The 22,984-nt window shown below is 40.5% G+C and overlaps 2 protein-coding genes across 5 annotated transcripts in view; one reads left to right on the forward strand and one right to left on the reverse strand.

The window, feature by feature from the left end:
• Bap111 (Brahma associated protein 111kD) overlaps positions 1 to 22,984 on the reverse strand; it is a 643,372-nt gene that overhangs the window by 318,476 nt on the left and 301,912 nt on the right. The window lies entirely within an intron of this gene.
• The window catches only part of LOC138706344 (nose resistant to fluoxetine protein 6-like), a 93,247-nt gene that overhangs the window by 27,133 nt on the left and 43,130 nt on the right, over positions 1 to 22,984 (forward strand). For both annotated transcript variants that reach the window (XM_069835514.1, XM_069835515.1), the window contains exon 2: positions 13,434 to 13,537. In XM_069835514.1, coding sequence (XP_069691615.1) covers positions 13,434 to 13,537 — 104 coding nt within the window. The remainder of the gene's footprint in view (positions 1 to 13,433; positions 13,538 to 22,984) is intronic.

Here is a 22,984-nt window from a genome sequence, read left to right on the forward strand (position 1 = left end):
GAGTACTACTGACGAACGCAGTATTCAGCAGGTTCACTGTTTACGCATGCTACAGTACTACTGACGAATGGAGTATTCAGTAGGTACACTGTTTACACATGGTACAGTACTACTGACAAACGGAGTATTCAGTAGCTATACTGTTTACGCCTGCTACAGTACTACTGACGAACGGAGTATTCAGTAGGTACACTGTTTACGCATGGTACAGTACTACTGACGAACGGAGTTTTCAGTAGGTACACTGTTTACGCCTGTTACAGTACTACTGACGAACGGAGTATTCAGTAGGTACACTGTTTACGCATGTTACAGTACTACTGGCGAACGGAGTATTCAGCAGGTACACTGTTTACGCATGCTACAGTACTACTGACGAACGGAGTATTCAGTAGGTACACTGTTAACGCATGGTACAGTACTACTGACGAACGGAGTATTCAGTAGGTACACTGTTTACGCATGGTACAGTACTACTGACGAACGGAGTATTCAGTAGGTACACTGTTTACGCCTGCTACAGTACTACTGACGAACGGAGTATTCAGTAGGTACACTATTTACGCATGTTACAGTACTACTGACGAACGGAGTATTCAGTAAGTACACTGTTTACGCCTGCTACACTACTACTGACGAACGGAGTATTCAGTAGGTACACTGTTTACGCCTGCTACAGTACTAATGACGAACGGAGTATTCAGTAGGTACACTGTTTACGCCTGCTACAGTACTACTGACGAACGGAGTATTCAGTAAGTACACTGTTTACGCATGGTACAGTACTACTGACGAACGGAGTATTCAGTAGGTACACTGTTTACGCATGTTACAGTACTACTGGCGAACGGAGTATTCAGCAGGTACACTGTTTACGCATGCTACAGTACTACTGACGAACGGAGTATTCAGTAGGTACACTGTTTACGCATGGTACAGTACTACTGACGAACGGAGTATTGAGTAGCTACACTGTTTACGCATGTTACAGTACTACTGGCGAACGGAGTATTCAGTAGGTACACTGTTTACGCCTGCTACAGTACTACTGACGAACGGAGTATTCAGTAAGTACACTGTTTGCGCATGCTAGAGTACTACTGACGAACGCAGTATTCAGTAGTACACTGTTTACGCATGCTACAGTACTACTGACGAACGGAGTATTCAGTAGGTACACTGTTTACGCATGGTACAGTACTACTGACTAACGGAGTATTCAGTAGGTACACTGCTTACGCCTGCTACAGTACTACTGACGAACGGAGTATTCAGTAGGTACACTATTTACGCATGTTACAGTATTACTGACGAACGGAGTATTCAGTAGGTACACTGTTTACGCATGTTACATTACTACTGGCGAACGGAGTATTCAGCAGGTACACTGTTTACGCATGCTACAGTACTACTGACGAACGGAGTATTCAGTAGGTACACTGTTTACGCGTGGTACAGTACTACTGACGAACGGAGTATTCAGTAGGTACACTGTTTACGCCTGCTACAGTACTACTGACGAACGGAGTATTCAGTAGGTACACTATTTACGCATGTTACAGTACTACTGACGAACGGAGTATTCAGTAAGTACACTGTTTACGCCTGCTACAGTACTACTGACGAACGGAGTATTCAGTAGGTACACTGTTTACGCCTGCTACAGTACTAATGACGAACGGAGTATTCAGTAGGTACACTGTTTACGCCTGCTACAGTACTACTGACGAACGGAGTATTCAGTAAGTACACTGTTTACGCATGCTACAGTACTACTGACGAACGGAGTATTCAGTAGGTACACTGTTTACGCATGGTACAGTACTACTGACGAACGGAGTATTCAGTAGGTACACTGTTTACGCATGTTACAGTACTACTGGCGAACGGAGTATTCAGTAGGTACACTGTTTACGCATGCTACAGTACTACTGACGAACGGAGTATTCAGTAGGTACACTGTTTACGCATGGTACAGTACTACTGACGAACGGAGTATTCAGTAAGTACACTGTTTACGCATGCTACAGTACTACTGACGAACGGAGTATTCAGTAGGTACACTGTTGACGCCTGCTACAGTACTACTGACGAACGGAGTATTCAGTAGGTACACTATTTACGCATGTTACAGTACTACTGACGAACGGAGTATTCGGTAAGTACACTGTTTACGCCTGCTACAGTACTACTTACGAACGGAGTGTTCAGTAGGTACACTGTTTACGCTTGCTACAGTACTAATGACGAACGGAGTATTCAGTAGGTACACTGTTTACGCCTGCTACAGTACTACTGACGAACGGAGTATTCAGTAAGTACACTGTTTACGCATGCTACAGTACTACTGACGAACGGAGTATTCAGTAGGTACACTGTTTACGCATGGTACAGTACTACTGACGAACGGAGTATTCAGTAGGTACACTGTTTACGCATGTTACAGTACTACTGGCGAACGGAGTATTCAGCAGGTACACTGTTTACGCATGCTACAGTACTACTGACGAACGGAGTATTCAGTAGGTACACTGTTAACGCATGGTACAGTACTACTGACGAAAGGAGTATTCAGTAGGTACACTGTTTACGCATGGTACAGTACTACTGACGAACGGAGTATTCAGTAGGTACACTGTTTACGCCTGCTACAGTACTACTGACGAACGGAGTATTCAGTAGGTACACTATTTACGCATGTTACAGTACTACTGACGAACGGAGTATTCAGTAAGTACACTGTTTACGCCTGCTACAGTACTACTGACGAACGGAGTATTCAGTAGGTACACTGTTTACGCCTGCTACAGTACTAATGACGAACGGAGTATTCAGTAGGTACACTGTTTACGCCTGCTACAGTACTACTGACGAACGGAGTATTCAGTAAGTACACTGTTTACGCATGGTACAGTACTACTGACGAACGGAGTATTCAGTAGGTACACTGTTTACGCATGTTACAGTACTACTGGCAAACGGAGTATTCAGCAGGTACACTGTTTACGCATGCTACAGTACTACTGACGAACGGAGTATTCAGTAGGTACACTGTTTACGCATGGTACAGTACTACTGACGAACGGAGTATTGAGTAGCTACACTGTTTACGCATGTTACAGTACTACTGGCGAACGGAGTATTCAGTAGGTACACTGTTTACGCCTGCTACAGTACTACTGACGAACGGAGTATTCAGTAAGTACACTGTTTGCGCATGCTAGAGTACTACTGACGAACGCAGTATTCAGTAGTACACTGTTTACGCATGCTACAGTACTACTGACGAACGGAGTATTCAGTAGGTACACTGTTTACGCATGTTACAGTACTACTGGCGAACGGAGTATTCAGCAGGTACACTGTTTACGCATGCTACAGTAATACTGACGAACGGAGTATTCAGTAGGTACACTGTTTACGCATGGTACAGTACTACTGACTAACGGAGTATTCAGTAGGTACACTGCTTACGCCTGCTACAGTACTACTGACGAACGGAGTATTCAGTAGGTACACTATTTACGCATGTTACAGTATTACTGACGAACGGAGTATTCAGTAGGTACACTGTTTACGCATGTTACAGTACTACTGGCGAACGGAGTATTCAGCAGGTACACTGTTTACGCATGCTACAGTACTACTGACGAACGGAGTATTCAGTAGGTACACTGTTTACGCATGGTACAGTACTACTGACGAACGGAGTATTCAGTAGGTACACTGTTTACGCCTGCTACAGTACTACTGACGAACGGAGTATTCAGTAGGTACACTATTTACGCATGTTACAGTACTACTGACGAACGGAGTATTCAGTAAGTACACTGTTTACGCCTGCTACAGTACTACTGACGAACGGAGTATTCAGTAGGTACACTGTTTACGCCTGCTACAGTACTAATGACGAACGGAGTATTCAGTAGGTACACTGTTTACGCCTGCTACAGTACTACTGACGAACGGAGTATTCAGTAAGTACACTGTTTACGCATGCTACAGTACTACTGACGAACGGAGTATTCAGTAGGTACACTGTTTACGCATGGTACAGTACTACTGACGAACGGAGTATTCAGTAGGTACACTGTTTACGCATGTTACAGTACTACTGGCGAATGGAGTATTCAGTAGGTACACTGTTTACGCATGCTACAGTACTACTGACGAACGGAGTATTCAGTAGGTACACTGTTTACGCATGGTACAGTACTACTGACGAACGGAGTATTCAGTAGGTACACTGTTTACGCCTGCTACAGTACTACTGACGAACGGAGTATTCAGTAGGTACACTGTTTACGCCTGCTACAGTACTAATGACGAACGGAGTATTCAGTAGGTACACTGTTTACGCCTGCTACAGTACTACTGACGAACGGAGTATTCAGTAAGTACACTGTTTACGCATGCTACAGTACTACTGACGAACGGAGTATTCAGTAGGTACACTGTTTATGCATGGTACAGTACTACTGACGAACGGAGTATTCAGTAGGTACACTGTTTACGCATGTTACAGTACTACTGGCGAACGGAGTATTCAGTAGGTACACTGTTTACGCATGCTACAGTACTACTGACGAACGGAGTATTCAGTAGGTACACTGTTGACGCATGGTACAGTACTACTGACGAACGGAGTATTCAGTAAGTACACTGTTTACGCATGCTACAGTACTACTGACGAACGGAGTATTCAGTAGGTACACTGTTGACGCCTGCTACAGTACTACTGACGAACGGAGTATTCAGTAGGTACACTATTTACGCATGTTACAGTACTACTGACGAACGGAGTATTCGGTAAGTACACTGTTTACGCCTGCTACAGTACTACTGACGAACGGAGTATTCAGTAGGTACACTGTTTACGCTTGCTACAGTACTAATGACGAACGGAGTATTCAGTACGTACACTGTTTACGCCTGCTACAGTACTACTGACGAACGGAGTATTCAGTAAGTACACTGTTTACGCATGCTACAGTACTACTGACGAACGGAGTATTCAGTAGGTACACTGTTTACGCATGGTACAGTACTACTGACGAACGGAGTATTCAGTAGGTACACTGTTTACGCATGTTACAGTACTACTGGCGAACGGAGTATTCAGCAGGTACACTGTTTACGCATGCTACAGTACTACTGACGAACGGAGTATTCAGTAGGTACACTGTTAACGCATGGTACAGTACTACTGACGAACGGAGTATTCAGTAGGTACACTGTTTACGCATGGTACAGTACTACTGTCGAACGGAGTATTCAGTAGGTACACTGTTTACGCCTGCTACAGTACTACTGACGAACGGAGTATTCAGTAGGTACACTATTTACGCATGTTACAGTACTACTGACGAACGGAGTATTCAGTAAGTACACTGTTTACGCCTGCTACAGTACTACTGACGAATGGAGTATTCAGTAGGTACACTGTTTACGCCTGCTACAGTACTAATGACGAACGGAGTATTCAGTAGGTACACTGTTTACGCCTGCTACAGTACTACTGACGAACGGAGTATTCAGTAAGTACACTGTTTACGCATGGTACAGTACTACTGACGAACGGAGTATTCAGTAGGTACACTGTTTACGCATGTTACAGTACTACTGGCGAACGGAGTATTCAGCAGGTACACTGTTTACGCATGCTACAGTACTACTGACGAACGGAGTATTCAGTAGGTACACTGTTTACGCATGGTACAGTACTACTGACGAACGGAGTATTGAGTAGCTACACTGTTTACGCATGTTACAGTACTACTGGCGAACGGAGTATTCAGTAGGTACACTGTTTACGCCTGCTACAGTACTACTGACGAACGGAGTATTCAGTAAGTACACTGTTTGCGCATGCTAGAGTACTACTGACGAACGCAGTATTCAGTAGTACACTGTTTACGCATGCTACAGTACTACTGACGAACGGAGTATTCAGTAGGTACACTGTTTACGCATGTTACAGTACTACTGGCGAACGGAGTATTCAGCAGGTACACTGTTTACGCATGCTACAGTACTACTGACGAACGGAGTATTCAGTAGGTACACTGTTTACGCATGGTACAGTACTACTGACTAACGGAGTATTCAGTAGGTACACTGCTTACGCCTGCTACAGTACTACTGACGAACGGAGTATTCAGTAGGTACACTATTTACGCATGTTACAGTATTACTGACGAACGGAGTATTCAGTAGGTACACTGTTTACGCATGTTACAGTACTACTGGCGAACGGAGTATTCAGCAGGTACACTGTTTACGCATGCTACAGTACTACTGACGAACGGAGTATTCAGTAGGTACACTGTTTACGCATGGTACAGTACTACTGACGAACGGAGTATTCAGTAGGTACACTGTTTACGCCTGCTACAGTACTACTGACGAACGGAGTATTCAGTAGGTACACTATTTACGCATGTTACAGTACTACTGACGAACGGAGTATTCAGTAAGTACACTGTTTACGCCTGCTACAGTACTACTGACGAATGGAGTATTCAGTAGGTACACTGTTTACGCCTGCTACAGTACTAATGACGAACGGAGTATTCAGTAGGTACACTGTTTACGCCTGCTACAGTACTACTGACGAACGGAGTATTCAGTAAGTACACTGTTTACGCATGCTACAGTACTACTGACGAACGGAGTATTCAGTAGGTACACTGTTTACGCATGGTACAGTACTACTGACGAACGGAGTATTCAGTAGGTACACTGTTTACGCATGTTACAGTACTACTGGCGAATGGAGTATTCAGTAGGTACACTGTTTACGCATGCTACAGTACTACTGACGAACGGAGTATTCAGTAGGTACACTGTTTACGCATGGTACAGTACTACTGACGAACGGAGTATTCAGTAGGTACACTGTTTACGCCTGCTACAGTACTACTGACGAACGGAGTATTCAGTAGGTACACTGTTTACGCATGGTACAGTACTACTGACGAACGGAGTATTCAGTAGGTACACTGTTTACGCCTGCTACAGTACTACTGACGAACTGAGTATTCAGTAGGTACACTGTTGACGCCTGCTACAGTACTACTGACGAACGGAGTATTCAGTAGGTACACTATTTACGCATGTTACAGTACTACTGACGAACGGAGTATTCAGTAAGTACACTGTTTACGCCTGCTACAGTACTACTGACGAACGGAGTATTCAGTAGGTACACTGTTTACGCCTGCTACAGTACTAATGACGAACGGAGTATTCAGTAGGTACACTGTTTACGCCTGCTACAGTACTACTGACGAACGGAGTATTCAGTAAGTACACTGTTTACGCATGCTACAGTACTACTGACGAACGGAGTATTCAGTAGGTACACTGTTTACGCATGGTACAGTACTACTGACGAACGGAGTATTCAGTAGGTACACTGTTTACGCATGTTACAGTACTACTGGCGAACGGAGTATTCAGCAGGTACACTGTTTACGCATGCTACAGTACTACTGACGAACGGAGTATTCAGTAGGTACACTGTTAACGCATGGTACAGTACTACTGACGAGCGGAGTATTCAGTAGGTACACTGTTTACGCATGGTACAGTACTACTGACGAACGGAGTATTCAGTAGGTACACTGTTTACGCCTGCTACAGTACTACTGACGAACGGAGTATTCAGTAGGTACACTGTTTACGCCTGCTACAGTACTAATGACGAACGGAGTATTCAGTAGGTACACTGTTTACGCCTGCTACAGTACTACTGACGAACGGAGTATTCAGTAAGTACACTGTTTACGCATGCTACAGTACTACTGACGAACGGAGTATTCAGTAGGTACACTGTTTACGCATGGTACAGTACTACTGACGAACGGAGTATTCAGTAGGTACACTGTTTACGCATGTTACAGTACTACTGGCGAACGGAGTATTCAGTAGGTACACTGTTTACGCATGCTACAGTACTACTGACGAACGGAGTATTCAGTAGGTACACTGTTGACGCATGGTACAGTACTACTGACGAACGGAGTATTCAGTAAGTACACTGTTTACGCATGCTACAGTACTACTGACGAACGGAGTATTCAGTAGGTACACTGTTGACGCCTGCTACAGTACTACTGACGAACGGAGTATTCAGTAGGTACACTATTTACGCATGTTACAGTACTACTGACGAACGGAGTATTCGGTAAGTACACTGTTTACGCCTGCTACAGTACTACTGACGAACGGAGTATTCAGTAGGTACACTGTTTACGCTTGCTACAGTACTAATGACGAACGGAGTATTCAGTAGGTACACTGTTTACGCCTGCTACAGTACTACTGACGAACGGAGTATTCAGTAAGTACACTGTTTACGCATGCTACAGTACTACTGACGAACGGAGTATTCAGTAGGTACACTGTTTACGCATGGTACAGTACTACTGACGAACGGAGTATTCAGTAGGTACACTGTTTACGCATGTTACAGTACTACTGGCGAACGGAGTATTCAGCAGGTACACTGTTTACGCATGCTACAGTACTACTGACGAACGGAGTATTCAGTAGGTACACTGTTAACGCATGGTACAGTACTACTGACGAACGGAGTATTCAGTAGGTACACTGTTTACGCATGGTACAGTACTACTGTCGAACGGAGTATTCAGTAGGTACACTGTTTACGCCTGCTACAGTACTACTGACGAACGGAGTATTCAGTAGGTACACTATTTACGCATGTTACAGTACTACTGACGAACGGAGTATTCAGTAAGTACACTGTTTACGCCTGCTACAGTACTACTGACGAACGGAGTATTCAGTAGGTACACTGTTTACGCCTGCTACAGTACTAATGACGAACGGAGTATTCAGTAGGTACACTGTTTACGCCTGCTACAGTACTACTGACGAACGGAGTATTCAGTAAGTACACTGTTTACGCATGGTACAGTACTACTGACGAACGGAGTATTCAGTAGGTACACTGTTTACGCATGTTACAGTACTACTGGCGAACGGAGTATTCAGCAGGTACACTGTTTACGCATGCTACAGTACTACTGACGAACGGAGTATTCAGTAGGTACACTGTTTACGCATGGTACAGTACTACTGACGAACGGAGTATTGAGTAGCTACACTGTTTACGCATGTTACAGTACTACTGGCGAACGGAGTATTCAGTAGGTACACTGTTTACGCCTGCTACAGTACTACTGACGAACGGAGTATTCAGTAAGTACACTGTTTGCGCATGCTAGAGTACTACTGACGAACGCAGTATTCAGTAGTACACTGTTTACGCATGCTACAGTACTACTGACGAACGGAGTATTCAGTAGGTACACTGTTTACGCATGTTACAGTACTACTGGCGAACGGAGTATTCAGCAGGTACACTGTTTACGCATGCTACAGTACTACTGACGAACGGAGTATTCAGTAGGTACACTGTTTACGCATGGTACAGTACTACTGACTAACGGAGTATTCAGTAGGTACACTGCTTACGCCTGCTACAGTACTACTGACGAACGGAGTATTCAGTAGGTACACTATTTACGCATGTTACAGTATTACTGACGAACGGAGTATTCAGTAGGTACACTGTTTACGCATGTTACAGTACTACTGGCGAACGGAGTATTCAGCAGGTACACTGTTTACGCATGCTACAGTACTACTGACGAACGGAGTATTCAGTAGGTACACTGTTTACGCATGGTACAGTACTACTGACGAACGGAGTATTCAGTAGGTACACTGTTTACGCCTGCTACAGTACTACTGACGAACGGAGTATTCAGTAGGTACACTATTTACGCATGTTACAGTACTACTGACGAACGGAGTATTCAGTAAGTACACTGTTTACGCCTGCTACAGTACTACTGACGAACGGAGTATTCAGTAGGTACACTGTTTACGCCTGCTACAGTACTAATGACGAACGGAGTATTCAGTAGGTACACTGTTTACGCCTGCTACAGTACTACTGACGAACGGAGTATTCAGTAAGTACACTGTTTACGCATGCTACAGTACTACTGACGAACGGAGTATTCAGTAGGTACACTGTTTACGCATGGTACAGTACTACTGACGAACGGAGTATTCAGTAGGTACACTGTTTACGCATGTTACAGTACTACTGGCGAATGGAGTATTCAGTAGGTACACTGTTTACGCATGCTACAGTACTACTGACGAACGGAGTATTCAGTAGGTACACTGTTTACGCATGGTACAGTACTACTGACGAACGGAGTATTCAGTAGGTACACTGTTTACGCCTGCTACAGTACTACTGACGAACGGAGTATTCAGTAGGTACACTGTTTACGCATGGTACAGTACTACTGACGAACGGAGTATTCAGTAGGTACACTGTTTACGCCTGCTACAGTACTACTGACGAACGGAGTATTCAGTAGGTACACTGTTGACGCCTGCTACAGTACTACTGACGAACGGAGTATTCAGTAGGTACACTATTTACGCATGTTACAGTACTACTGACGAACGGAGTATTCAGTAAGTACACTGTTTACGCCTGCTACAGTACTACTGACGAACGGAGTATTCAGTAGGTACACTGTTTACGCCTGCTACAGTACTAATGACGAACGGAGTATTCAGTAGGTACACTGTTTACGCCTGCTACAGTACTACTGACGAACGGAGTATTCAGTAAGTACACTGTTTACGCATGCTACAGTACTACTGACGAACGGAGTATTCAGTAGGTACACTGTTTACGCATGGTACAGTACTACTGACGAACGGAGTATTCAGTAGGTACACTGTTTACGCATGTTACAGTACTACTGGCGAACGGAGTATTCAGCAGGTACACTGTTTACGCATGCTACAGTACTACTGACGAACGGAGTATTCAGTAGGTACACTGTTAACGCATGGTACAGTACTACTGACGAGCGGAGTATTCAGTAGGTACACTGTTTACGCATGGTACAGTACTACTGACGAACGGAGTATTCAGTAGGTACACTGTTTACGCCTGCTACAGTACTACTGACGAACGGAGTATTCAGTAGGTACACTATTTACGCATGTTACAGTACTACTGACGAACGGAGTATTCAGTAAGTACACTGTTTACGCCTGCTACAGTGCTACTGACGAACGGAGTATTCAGTAGGTACACTGTTTACGCCTGCTACAGTACTAATGACGAACGGAGTATTCAGTAGGTACACTGTTTACGCCTGCTACAGTACTACTGACGAAGGGAGTATTCAGTAAGTACACTGTTTACGCATGGTACAGTACTACTGACGAACGGATTATTCAGTAGGTACACTGTTTACGCATGTTACAGTACTACTGGCGAACGGAGTATTCAGCAGGTACACTGTTTACGCATGCTACAGTACTACTGACGAACGGAGTATTCAGTAGGTACACTGTTTACGCATGGTACAGTACTACTGACGAACGGAGTATTCAGTAGGTACACTGTTTACGCCTGCTACAGTACTACTGACGAACGGAGTATTCAGTAGTACAGTGTTTACGCCTGCTACAGTACTACTGACGAACGGAGTATTCAGTAGGTACACTATTTACGCATGTTACAGTACTACTGACGAACGGAGTATTCAGTAAGTACACTGTTTACGCCTGCTACAGTACTACTGACGAACGGAGTATTCAGTAGGTACACTGTTTACGCCTGCTACAGTACTAATGACGAACGGAGTATTCAGTAGGTACACTGTTTACGCCTGCTACAGTACTACTGACGAAGGGAGTATTCAGTAAGTACACTGTTTACGCATGGTACAGTACTACTGACGAACGGAGTATTCAGTAGGTACACTGTTTACGCATGTTACAGTACTACTGGCGAACGGAGTATTCAGCAGGTACACTGTTTACGCATGCTACAGTACTACTGACGAACGGAGTATTCAGTAGGTACACTGTTTACGCATGGTACAGTACTACTGACGAACGGAGTATTCAGTAGGTACACTGTTTACGCCTGCTACAGTACTACTGACGAACGGAGTATTCTGTAGTACAGTGTTTACGCCTGCTACAGTACTACTGACGAACGGAGTATTCAGTAGGTACACTATTTACGCATGCTACAGTACTACTGACGAACGGAGTATTCAGTAGGTACACTGTTTACGCATGGTACAGTACTACTGACGAACGGAGTATTCAGTAGGTACACTGTTTACGCATGCTACAGTACTACTGACGAACGGAGTATTCAGTAGGTACACTATTTACGCATGCTACAGTACTACTGACGAACGGAGTATTCAGTAGGTACACTGTTTACGCATGGTACAGTACTACTGACGAACGGAGTGTTCAGCAGGTACACTGTTTACGCATGCTACAGTACTACTGACGAACGGAGTATTCAGTAGGTACACTGTTTACGCATGGTACAGTACTACTGACGAACGGAGTATTCAGTAGGTACACTGTTTACGCCTGCTACAGTACTACTGACGAACGGAGTATTCTGTAGTACAGTGTTTACGCCTGCTACAGTACTACTGACGAACGGAGTATTCAGTAGGTACACTGTTTACGCATGCTACAGTACTACTGACGAACGGAGTATTCTGTAGTACAGTGTTTACGCCTGCTACAGTACTACTGACGAACGGAGTATTCAGTAGGTACACTATTTACGCCTGCTACAGTACTACTGACGAACGGAGTATTCTGTAGTACAGTGTTTACGCCTGCTACAGTACTACTGACGAACGGAGTATTCTGTAGTGCAGTGTTTACGCCTGCTACAGTACTACTGACGAACGGAGTATTCAGTAGGTACACTGTTTACGCCTGCTACAGTACTACTGACGAACGGAGTATTCAGTAGTACACTGTTTACGCCTGCTACAGTACTACTGACGAACGGAGTATTCAGTAGGTACACTATTTACGCATGCTAGAGTACTGACAGGTGAACGGATAATAAACTCGAAAGCACCGTAACGCACCCTATTGGTCTCCAACATTACAAGTCTAACAATAAGTACTGTATAAGTTTCGCTTGACATTTGATCAATGTGTAGTAGAAGCATAGTCTGACCAGGAATGAATGAAGCTCTTGAACTAACGAATGCAACGACGCAACTCCTATAAAGAAGGAATGTTGTATCTGTTGTTACAGTGTTTTTCGAAATGTTCGAGGAAAAACATTTGATTTAAAATAATTGCCTGCCTGAAAGTATGCTCTTAGTGCACATATACCTTGACAACGCTCCATTAGAGTTCTATTAATTTTCGGTGTGTTTATAAATATAATATTTTATATTTGAGTGCAATATTATATTACTAAATTATATTGTGTCAATGTATATCATAGAAAGATTTCAGTAGTGATTTTCACTTGAACATGGTTTGGTACTTTTCAAATGCAGATACAGTACTTGTTTTTCTTACAGAACTTTACAACCACTCCCAACAGACGGCCTCTCAGAGATATGTCAGAATCACACTTGGATAGTGGGGACGGAAGCCGTGAAAAGATCTACATGGGCTCTTCAAAGTAAGTAGACATCATGTTCTGAGAATTCTAAAATTTTTTGTATAAAGATTCACAGTTCATTCACTCTCGTGATTTGGTAATGTGCTTTTCTTGTTTTTTGTCTTTCAGCCTCACAATCAGTTAATTGTGCTGATACTTTTCGTTTTCGCCTTGCATTATAAAATTATTTGGCATCTCAATCTTTCATTTTCATATTCGTAGTAGCTACATTCCAATTTCCAATGAATCCACTTAGGTCTATATCACTTTTTTCTGAGTTACTGCATTGTAATTAATTTTGGCAAACTTGTTAGCAGTAGTCTTTTAATGTGTTGACTCAAATTATTTCGGAGTTCTGTAATTTTATCACTGGATTTATTCCTTATACATTAACTCCAAATATAATGTCACTTACTCGTCACAGATAGTTCATTTCAGTCGTTTGGATTCGGTATTGATTTGGTTTAGAAATAACCCATCATTCACTGTTGTGTGTTAATATTGTGGTAGTCATTATGTTATAAAATTTCTGTTATCCTTCCTTGTTTTATTGATGTGAAAACGTTTATGTTTGAGGAGAAAAAAGAGAAATTATATAAACTGGATTGCGCACAAATGTGCAAAAGGTCACTTCTAACAGAACACTGTTTTGTAACTTGTTTTTGCGTATTCGCTTATTGATTTTGTTCCTTTCTTACATGTTTCAGTATGATATCGCTCACATTTCCAGTCACACACTTCACACACGTATGTTACAGTCGATTCATGGTACATTTTGTCTCTGCACATCAGATGGTGAAATCTATGGACGCTTTGTCGTGTGATAACATGTCATAGTTAAAAATTCGCCGACATCCATTTCCAGTCTATCATTGCTTAGGAATTTTCTTGGAAGCTTTAAAGGGATTTCTGTGTTGATTTTCAGATTTGGTGTGGTTATGTTGATTTTCATTGGGAGGTGCTTCCGAATGAGTGTGGCTGCGTTTGTCCAGATAGGTGATATTTCTCCCTTTACTTGTACTTTAAATAGTGCTAGGTCTATGGCACTTTTAGCGTTGTGGCTGAGCCGCGTATGCCGGCTCAGTCAGCGAGGTCGGCCCGCGTCCATCAGCTCCAGCTTTTCCATCTGACATTCCTGTTATATCCTTACGTCATACCAGCATAGATGTATGGGTAAGCGAGGAGAGGGGGAAGTAGTTTTTCTGGATAATTAAATTGTCATACACTCAATCGGAAGTTCGGTACCAGGGGAGAGACACACTCGAAAGTTCGGTACCGTAGGAGATACACATTTAGGAACGAGTAATGACTTGCTTTCTTAGAATGTTCCACATTAGGAACAGAGATACGGACCACTGTAGTTTGAGATCCGTCTGGTGGTAATGTATAGGCAGTTTGCACTTATTAAATTGATAGGAATAGGTTACTTCTCCTCTCGTTCATCTATTTGATAGTTGAAATCTTGTAATACTGTACTGGCATCTGTGTATACTTACTTACTGGCTTTTAAGGAACCCGAAGGTTCATTGCCGCCCTCACATAAGCCCGCCATCGGTCCCTATCCTGAGCAAGATTAATCCAGTCTCTATCATCATATCCCACCTCTCTCAAATCCATTTTAATATTATCTTCCCATCTACGTCTCGGCCTCCCCAAAGGTCTTTTTTCCTCCGGCCTCCTAACTAACACTCTATATGCATTTATGGATTCGCCCATACGTGCTACATGCCCTGCCCATCTCAAACGTCAGGATTTAATGTTCCTAATTATGTCAGGTGAAGAATACAATGCGTGCAGCTCTGCGTTGTGTAACTTCATTCTCCTGTAACCTCATCCCTCTTAGCCCCAAATATTTTCCTAAGAACCTTAATCTCAAACACCCTTAATCTCTGTTCCTCTCTCAATGTGAGAGTCCAAGTTTCACAGCCATACAGAACAACCGGCAATATAACTGTTTTATAAATTCTAACTTTCAAATTTTTTGACAGCAGACTAGATGACAAAAGCTTCTCAACCGAATAATAGCAGGCATTTCCTATTTTTATTCTGCGTTTAATTTCCTCCCGAGTGTCATTTATATTTGTTACTGTTGCTCCAAGATATTTGAATTTTTCCACCTCTTCGAAGGATAAACCTCCAATTTTTGTAGTTTGTGTATTTTCTTTATTACGAGCCGAATTTATATTGTATTCGCATAGGGCACAGTTGAATGTAATTTTAGGAAAGTTCTGTGCGTATCGGCCGTTACATTCCTATTGTTAGTCCAATTCATATTATTTATATTGTTTAAATAATTAATCCTGTTGTCTTATCTCATTTAATTAATAATAATAATAATAATAATAATAATAATAATAATAATAATAATAATAATAATATTTATTTAATACTATACACTTGAACTACATTAGGCATTGCAGCCCGAAAGAGCAGAAGCTCGTGCTCGGGCGCAGTTCAGATGTTATACAAAATATATCACAAAATTACGAGAGTTCATTGAGCACAATCACATTAATAAATGGTAAAATACATACAGCATGTAATAACAGGGTCTATATACAAATAGAAAATACAAAAGTACATGAATATTAGAGTACCAATTTTTAACTCAATTAGCTTAAACAATTAAATAATTAATCTGATTTGTTTCTTAAATCTGTGTGTGTTAAGTGTACTTAGCTCAGGGTAAGCTCTAATTAATGTATTATATATTTTGGGTCCAAAATTTCTGTTGTGTTTTAATCCAGCAGTTGTGTGGCATTTGGGAGTATTTAGAAAGAAACTGTAGTTTTGTCTCGTCTGGTATTCATGAGGATCAAATTTAAATTTGTTGTGGTTTTTATGGAAGTAAATCAGCAATGTTTGTTTATAAATTTGTTCTAGATTTGATACGCGAAATTCCTGAAAAATTAATTTTGTTGGGTAATCAAAAGGTTTATATAGACAAATTTTGATAATTCTTTTTGGAGCATATTTAAAGGACGGAGAGTCGATTTTGCCATTCCTCCCCAAACTAAAATACCATACTGAATTATTGATTGAAACAGAGCTAAGTACACAGTACGCAGAACATAAATAGGTAAATAAGAGCGTAGAATGGAAAATTTGTGGATTGTTTTACGCAATCTGTTACACAGAAAAGAGATATGCTTGTCCCATTTTAAATGTTGGTCAATAATAATGCCTAAATATTTAACTTGTGAGGATATACTCAGAGCGTTACATGAGCAAGTAGGTAGGTTACAATAATGTATAGTTATACTTATATTATTATTTATGTCTAGTTGCTCAAGGCCATGTGATGTTAATGAAAATGGTATTAATTTTGTTTTAGAAACGTTCAGAGAAAGTAAGTGAAAATTTTTGTACTTATTTGTATTTCTCATCTAATTATATTTCATTATATCCAGCCTTGTTTTATTTCTACTTGCTTCCACTGCGCTATGTTGTTCAAATCCATAATCACCTTCTACATCTGACTTAAGGGTACTGGGACGTGACGAGTGCCTATTTTAGCTCTTGAACTAGCAAATAACATATAGGCTCTACTGAAGCATTCCTATGTCACAGGTTTATGAAATTTATACCATGCATTAAACAATGTTTATATTATCTTTTCATGAAAAATTAAATCACTTATCTCCAATAGAATATTTGTAGGATGTCTCCAAATAAGGTAATTAGAAAATAAATTCTTATGCATGGTTCATCAGTTAGGTACACATATCTCATAGAATTTTAGTCAGACCTCTCTAATTTTTTTGTGGTACAATAAGAACATATCAAATGACAAAATGAATGCACTACTTTCTTGACTAAACATCACATGTGTAAAAAATTTAAAAAAAATTATTAACATTATTTTTTTCCAAAATTTTCCTTAGATTTGAATTTTTTAAAACTTAATGATGAAGTTTAAAAGAAAACCACTCTATTCATTTTAAAGAGTTAATTAATATGTACCTGCCACAAAAATTTCATGACTCTATCTTCATTAGTTTATGAGATAAGTGTACCTAAGTTTTGAAAAATCAAGGTTACGGGAAAATGCAAAAAACTGAAAACGTGTATTTTGTACTTCACTCTAGATCTAGAACATTCCAGCCCCATACTCATCCTGCTCCTGTGTTTCTTGGTCCTCTCTCCTCCTTTTGGCATTCCTCTTTCTTGTTCTGGCCTCTTTAGTCATTTGCAAAGCAAACTTTTCACCGTCTTCGAAGCGCTTCTTGTCAATGGTGTAAAGTGCAGTTTTTGTATTTGAGCCCACTTCAATGCCCAAACTCTCCAACACATTTAGTCTACTTACAGAACCATCATTCAAACAGATGACTGCATCTAATACACCCAGTTTTAAGGTTTTTAAACCCACAAAAACTGTTTTTGGGATGCGCTCCCATATACAATAATTAAAGCTTTCATTAGGGTTTTGTGTATTCCCATGTAAGCATTTTTTCAATAGCTCCTGGTTGCTGAGGTCCCTAAAGATGGGTTTTATTTCATCCATCACAGCTGGAGGCAGTGAATGCTTATGGGAATACTTATTTCCAGTGACTGAAGCTTTATTGTACCCACACCAGCAGTCTTCATCTGTACCTGGAGGACATAACGTGTGATATGGCTCCTCATCTGTGCTATACTTGTGGAAGTATATTGCCCACACTGCTCTTCTCATTTTTTCTACATCTTTTCCAGCATTCCTCCTTATGGCCAGTCCATAATAGGTTTGCAACTGATCTATTGCACTATCTGTTAGCCGCCCTCTCCCTGTTAGCGGTTTACCATCAGAACATTTTTTACCTTTCATGTCTTTACATAATTTTCTTAGTCTTGTTCCCATTCTCTTTTGCACATGTCCACAGCACTCCAGCTTACTTACTTCCACATTCCCATAAACATTTAATTCTTCAACTTTCTTATATCCCTTTGAGTCCCCATCTCCTAAGTAATTCACATACCTGACCTGATATAAATTCTCAGACATCTGAAAAATTTTTACTACTCCATCGCTCTCCATCCCACCACTGAAATCATCATAAATTTTCATGCAAACATGTCCAGGCTGGTCTGATTTACAATTATGGCAGAATTTTGTCAAACATTCGACATCAATTACTTTCCCATTGTCTAGTGAAGTTGCAGTGATGACACCATTGAGGGAAGTGTGGCCTCGCTTCTGCCAGGACCCATCGAAAGCAGCAGTTATGTCCCTACTGTTTTCATTTAGAGCCACTGCTTCTTCTATAGCATTTGTCATACATTTTTTTGCTACTTCTTCCAGACATTTCAACAGTTGGGAAGTGCAGAAATTAAATTTGGCAGTTGGTGGTGGGAGATCCATTATACAACACAGAGTTTGTGCTGGCTTCCTGCCTCTGCCATTACTTCTCATTCCATATACAAATCTTAAATTTACTTCATAACATTTTGTTTTCCTTACCTTATTGGATGTCATACTTGAAGCAGACTCTTTACACTTATTACAAACAACAGACAGTTTAGTTCAAGCCCTCGCCTACTATTTTTATTTTCTGTAAGTTTAACACAGTCGATGCCACTACAATACTTACACTGTACAGTTTTCTTCCCCAAATTAGATAATAATTGAATGTCCACAATGATAAAACCCTTTGAATATCCCTCATCACTAAAATAAAAGTTGTCATCACACTCTGGTTTTATGTGAGACAATTTTCTTGCAGAAGCTGAATGCACTTCTCTACTGCAGCTAGGCTCTGACAGGTTATGTTCACTTATATTATGTTTGCTTTTACTTACATTACCATTAAACAATGGTTTTCTTTTGCCAAACTTCTTTAATCTGCCCATTTTTACTACACAAACACACTAATAATGCTGAATAAAACTGATGCAAATAACACCACAAAGATTCTTTTTGCAACAAAATTTACACGAGGTTATTCAAAACAAAACAGGAGTGCTTTCCACTGGGCTGTGTTATGCTCTTTGCAGTTTCAGAGTATCCAGAAGCACCAACAACAGCAAAGAAATTTACCCGGTCAAAATATTCCAATAAATAGCCCAGAAATTATAACATATTTAATAAGTTAAATTGGGCATTTAAAAAAGGGGCGTACAACTACGACGTCATTTTTAAATTCCCTATTTTAGGGCATTTAAACCCAGAAACCCCTACAATATATATATTTTTGGATAGAGAATTTATTCAAGAATTCGAAAACAATGAAAACAAAAAATGACATTTTTGGCCGATTTTCACGTCCTAGTACCCTTAACAGACGTAACCAATATGCTGTACGAGGCGTTTCACATATGATGTTTTTAGAAAGTGGTTTTATTGATGCGTCCTGTGGAAACGTTTCATGGTATACATGTAAGTGGGGATTTTTCTGTCATTCAGAAGAATGAATTCTTCCTCCTGTAGTTTCCCCATGACCAGTTTGGCCTTGTGGTTATCTATTCGACAGTTTAAGTACCGTGCTATCACTATGGAGTTTCCACGTTTATTTAGTAGTATCAGTTGATGTATCTCGTCTATTATCTCCGGTGCATTGTAGCTCGGCAGGTAATAGGGTGCTATGATTATGGGATCGTTTGTTTCTATTAGGATTATGTTTTCCATTTTTTTGTTATTATTGGGGTCACCCATTGTTTCATGAGAACGGCTATCCTTCCAGCTAGTCTTCCTAGCTCTTCTTTTCTTACTATGAGTAGGATATGAGTGCTATAGAAGTGTGGTTATTGCCAGTTTTCTCTTAAAAAGATTTCCCTTAAGATCGCTAAGTCATGTCTGTAGAAAATCTGTTGGTGCTATGGTCATTGCATTTTTGATACCTTCAACGTACCATAAGAGTGCAGAATATTCTTCACCTTTATCTTTATTCGAAAGAGCCTTCTTCTTGCGACCATTCTCGAAATCGAAATCAATATCTCCTGATCATCACTCCCTTGAGCCCGAAGTCCGGTGAATCTGTTTTCTTTAGCTGTCCGAAGGACATGTCAACTTTAAATGCTTTATTCCTTCATCTAGATAGGATTTCTTCGCAGTCCACTTGTCCACTCATGCCCTTTCTTGACAGGTATCTTACTATTTTATCGTTTTTAGTGGATTCTGTTAATCTTTCTATGAAGAGCCAGGCTGTTAAGAGAGAAAAATTGTAACGTTGTGACATGAAACGTTTACTCTGATGGCATTAGTCATGGAAACAGAAGTGTAAGATAAACTTCGTGACTCGTGGTTTTTCATACAGTCCGTCTCGCTCCATTATCTATTTAATGTGCCTCTCGATGTTTTTCACACAATAGACATGAAAATATTTCGTTTAGGGGCAATATACTGAATATGAATATACCGGGACAACATTTTATTTTTACTAACATTTCTAATATTAACCTCACTATACCTTTGGATTAACGGTTGAGAATGGGAAACACTGTTTACTACCCCCTTCTACGACCGGAGTTTAATGATACTGGCGTAAAATACAACCAAATCACTTTACTAGATATCGGAGGGAAGAAAAGTAGTTCATTCATTTACGTAAACTAGGAAATATCACGATTTTGAGTTTGATAACGTTCATTAGGATTTTCTTTAATCAAAATATAGTCCAGTATTAACAATAAATGTTTTTACTCAAGAACTGAGCTATCCATGCGGACGTATTCATTATGCAATGTATATTATACTGTCTACAGCACATTAACGTACAATAAAGAGTGAATTTAAATTGAAAAATAACCATAGTATGGATATTTAAACACATTTTTTTTAAATGGTGGCCGTTCATTTCGAAAGAGGCTTCAGTTCTTTTGTATTTATTATCTTACTGTAGACTATTGTATCTAATTCCAATTTCCAATTTCGCCCTTCGTACCAGTAACTCATGTTGAAATAATTCTGTACCTACTTTATAAAAGAGAACCTTACGTACTGTAAATTCTTTCTCCATTTCTGCCCGATCCGAAAAGATAAAATTACTCAGACATGGTATCTACTGTCCGTCCAACTGTTTATGTCACAGGATCGTAGAAAGGAGGGAAATCACGTGACAGTTAATCACTTAACGAGGCCCTTTTATTTAAATTATTTTAAACAGTTGTATAATATTACGTAGACGTCCAATTCCTAACAGAAATTAATGTTTTCTGAAAAGAGTTTAGACAGCCAACCCACTAGCCTTTACAGAGGAGCGAGCAAAAGCGGGTGGGGGAAACCGTGATGCGACGTAAGCAAACGGACGCACAGTTTCTGTGCGAAAATATGATTCAATAATGAATGCTCTTTCTTCACTGGAAAACGCGACCATGTTTCTGGAACGTACTATTATGACCGTAAGGTGACTTTCACTGCATATATGCGGCCTTGGTTCTGTGTGGAGGACGGTTGAACTTCATTAGTAGAAGAGATGGGAGTGAAGTACATAATGTATTTTATTACATTAATTCGAGCAGGCCTATAGAAATTTCACGCAATCACTGAGATTTTTTTAAAATCTGCTTTTAATTTTTTTAAAGTCCTCTTTTTGTAACTTCTACAGTATATCCTAACCATTGGTAGTGACAAACGTAACACAGGTTTTTAACTAACTGGGTGTCTTCTTTTAAATATAAAACTTTGAATTTACACTTTCTATGCATATTTACTGTACCTATAATACGCCTACTAAAACTGATTATACTGCACTGAAGAGCCGTTAAAAATAATAAAAGACAGACTGGTCAATAAGCAGGTTGAGGTTAATTATTGCATAGCTATCTGGAGAAAAGTTCTCTCACACACGGATTATATTTCTCAATAAAGGTAACCGTAATGTGCAAACCAGTTGGTGCGAATCATTTCTGTGTATAAACGGTACTTCACCAACGCATTGGTAATCGTAATGTGATTGCTGCCCGTTTCTTGAGAGAGAACTTGGTGAACCATCTACACTCCCCAGCTGTTCAGCTAGTATTTAGAACTACACATATGTAAAATAATCTTGGATAGAGAAAATTTTAATTCTGGTAAAATCTACTTAAAATAGAACACATATGCTTTATTTCGGTCTTAACTGTTTAAAGGAAAGACATTTATGTGTTAATTTCAGGCCTTATTTAAGAAGTTGTAACCTTATACCACAGTCTAGTATATACAGTCGCGAAGCTTGGGGTGATTTTTTGCATTTCTCGCGATAGTTGCTAGCCGCTTGGAGCGCCGTGTGTACTAGGAACAATAGACTGTGTCACTGGCATCGTGATCTAATACAGGCCGTAAGGCAGACCATGTGACTCGCTTAACCCGATCACGAAGGGTGGCGTTTCAACCATATAAATTAATTGGAATTCATAAAAAGTAACATATTTCTCTAAAATGTAGTGTAATTGCAATAAAATTTAAAACAATGATTAGGAGACACTTCAGACATAATTCCTTGCGAGTTAAGGTGTAATATTATTTTTGGTGTGAAAATTACGTTGTTCGTATGTGTAATAGACCTACCTGCCTTT

Source organism: Periplaneta americana, chromosome 9 (genome assembly GCF_040183065.1).
Source record: "Periplaneta americana isolate PAMFEO1 chromosome 9, P.americana_PAMFEO1_priV1, whole genome shotgun sequence".
Taxonomy (NCBI): domain Eukaryota; kingdom Metazoa; phylum Arthropoda; class Insecta; order Blattodea; family Blattidae; genus Periplaneta; species Periplaneta americana.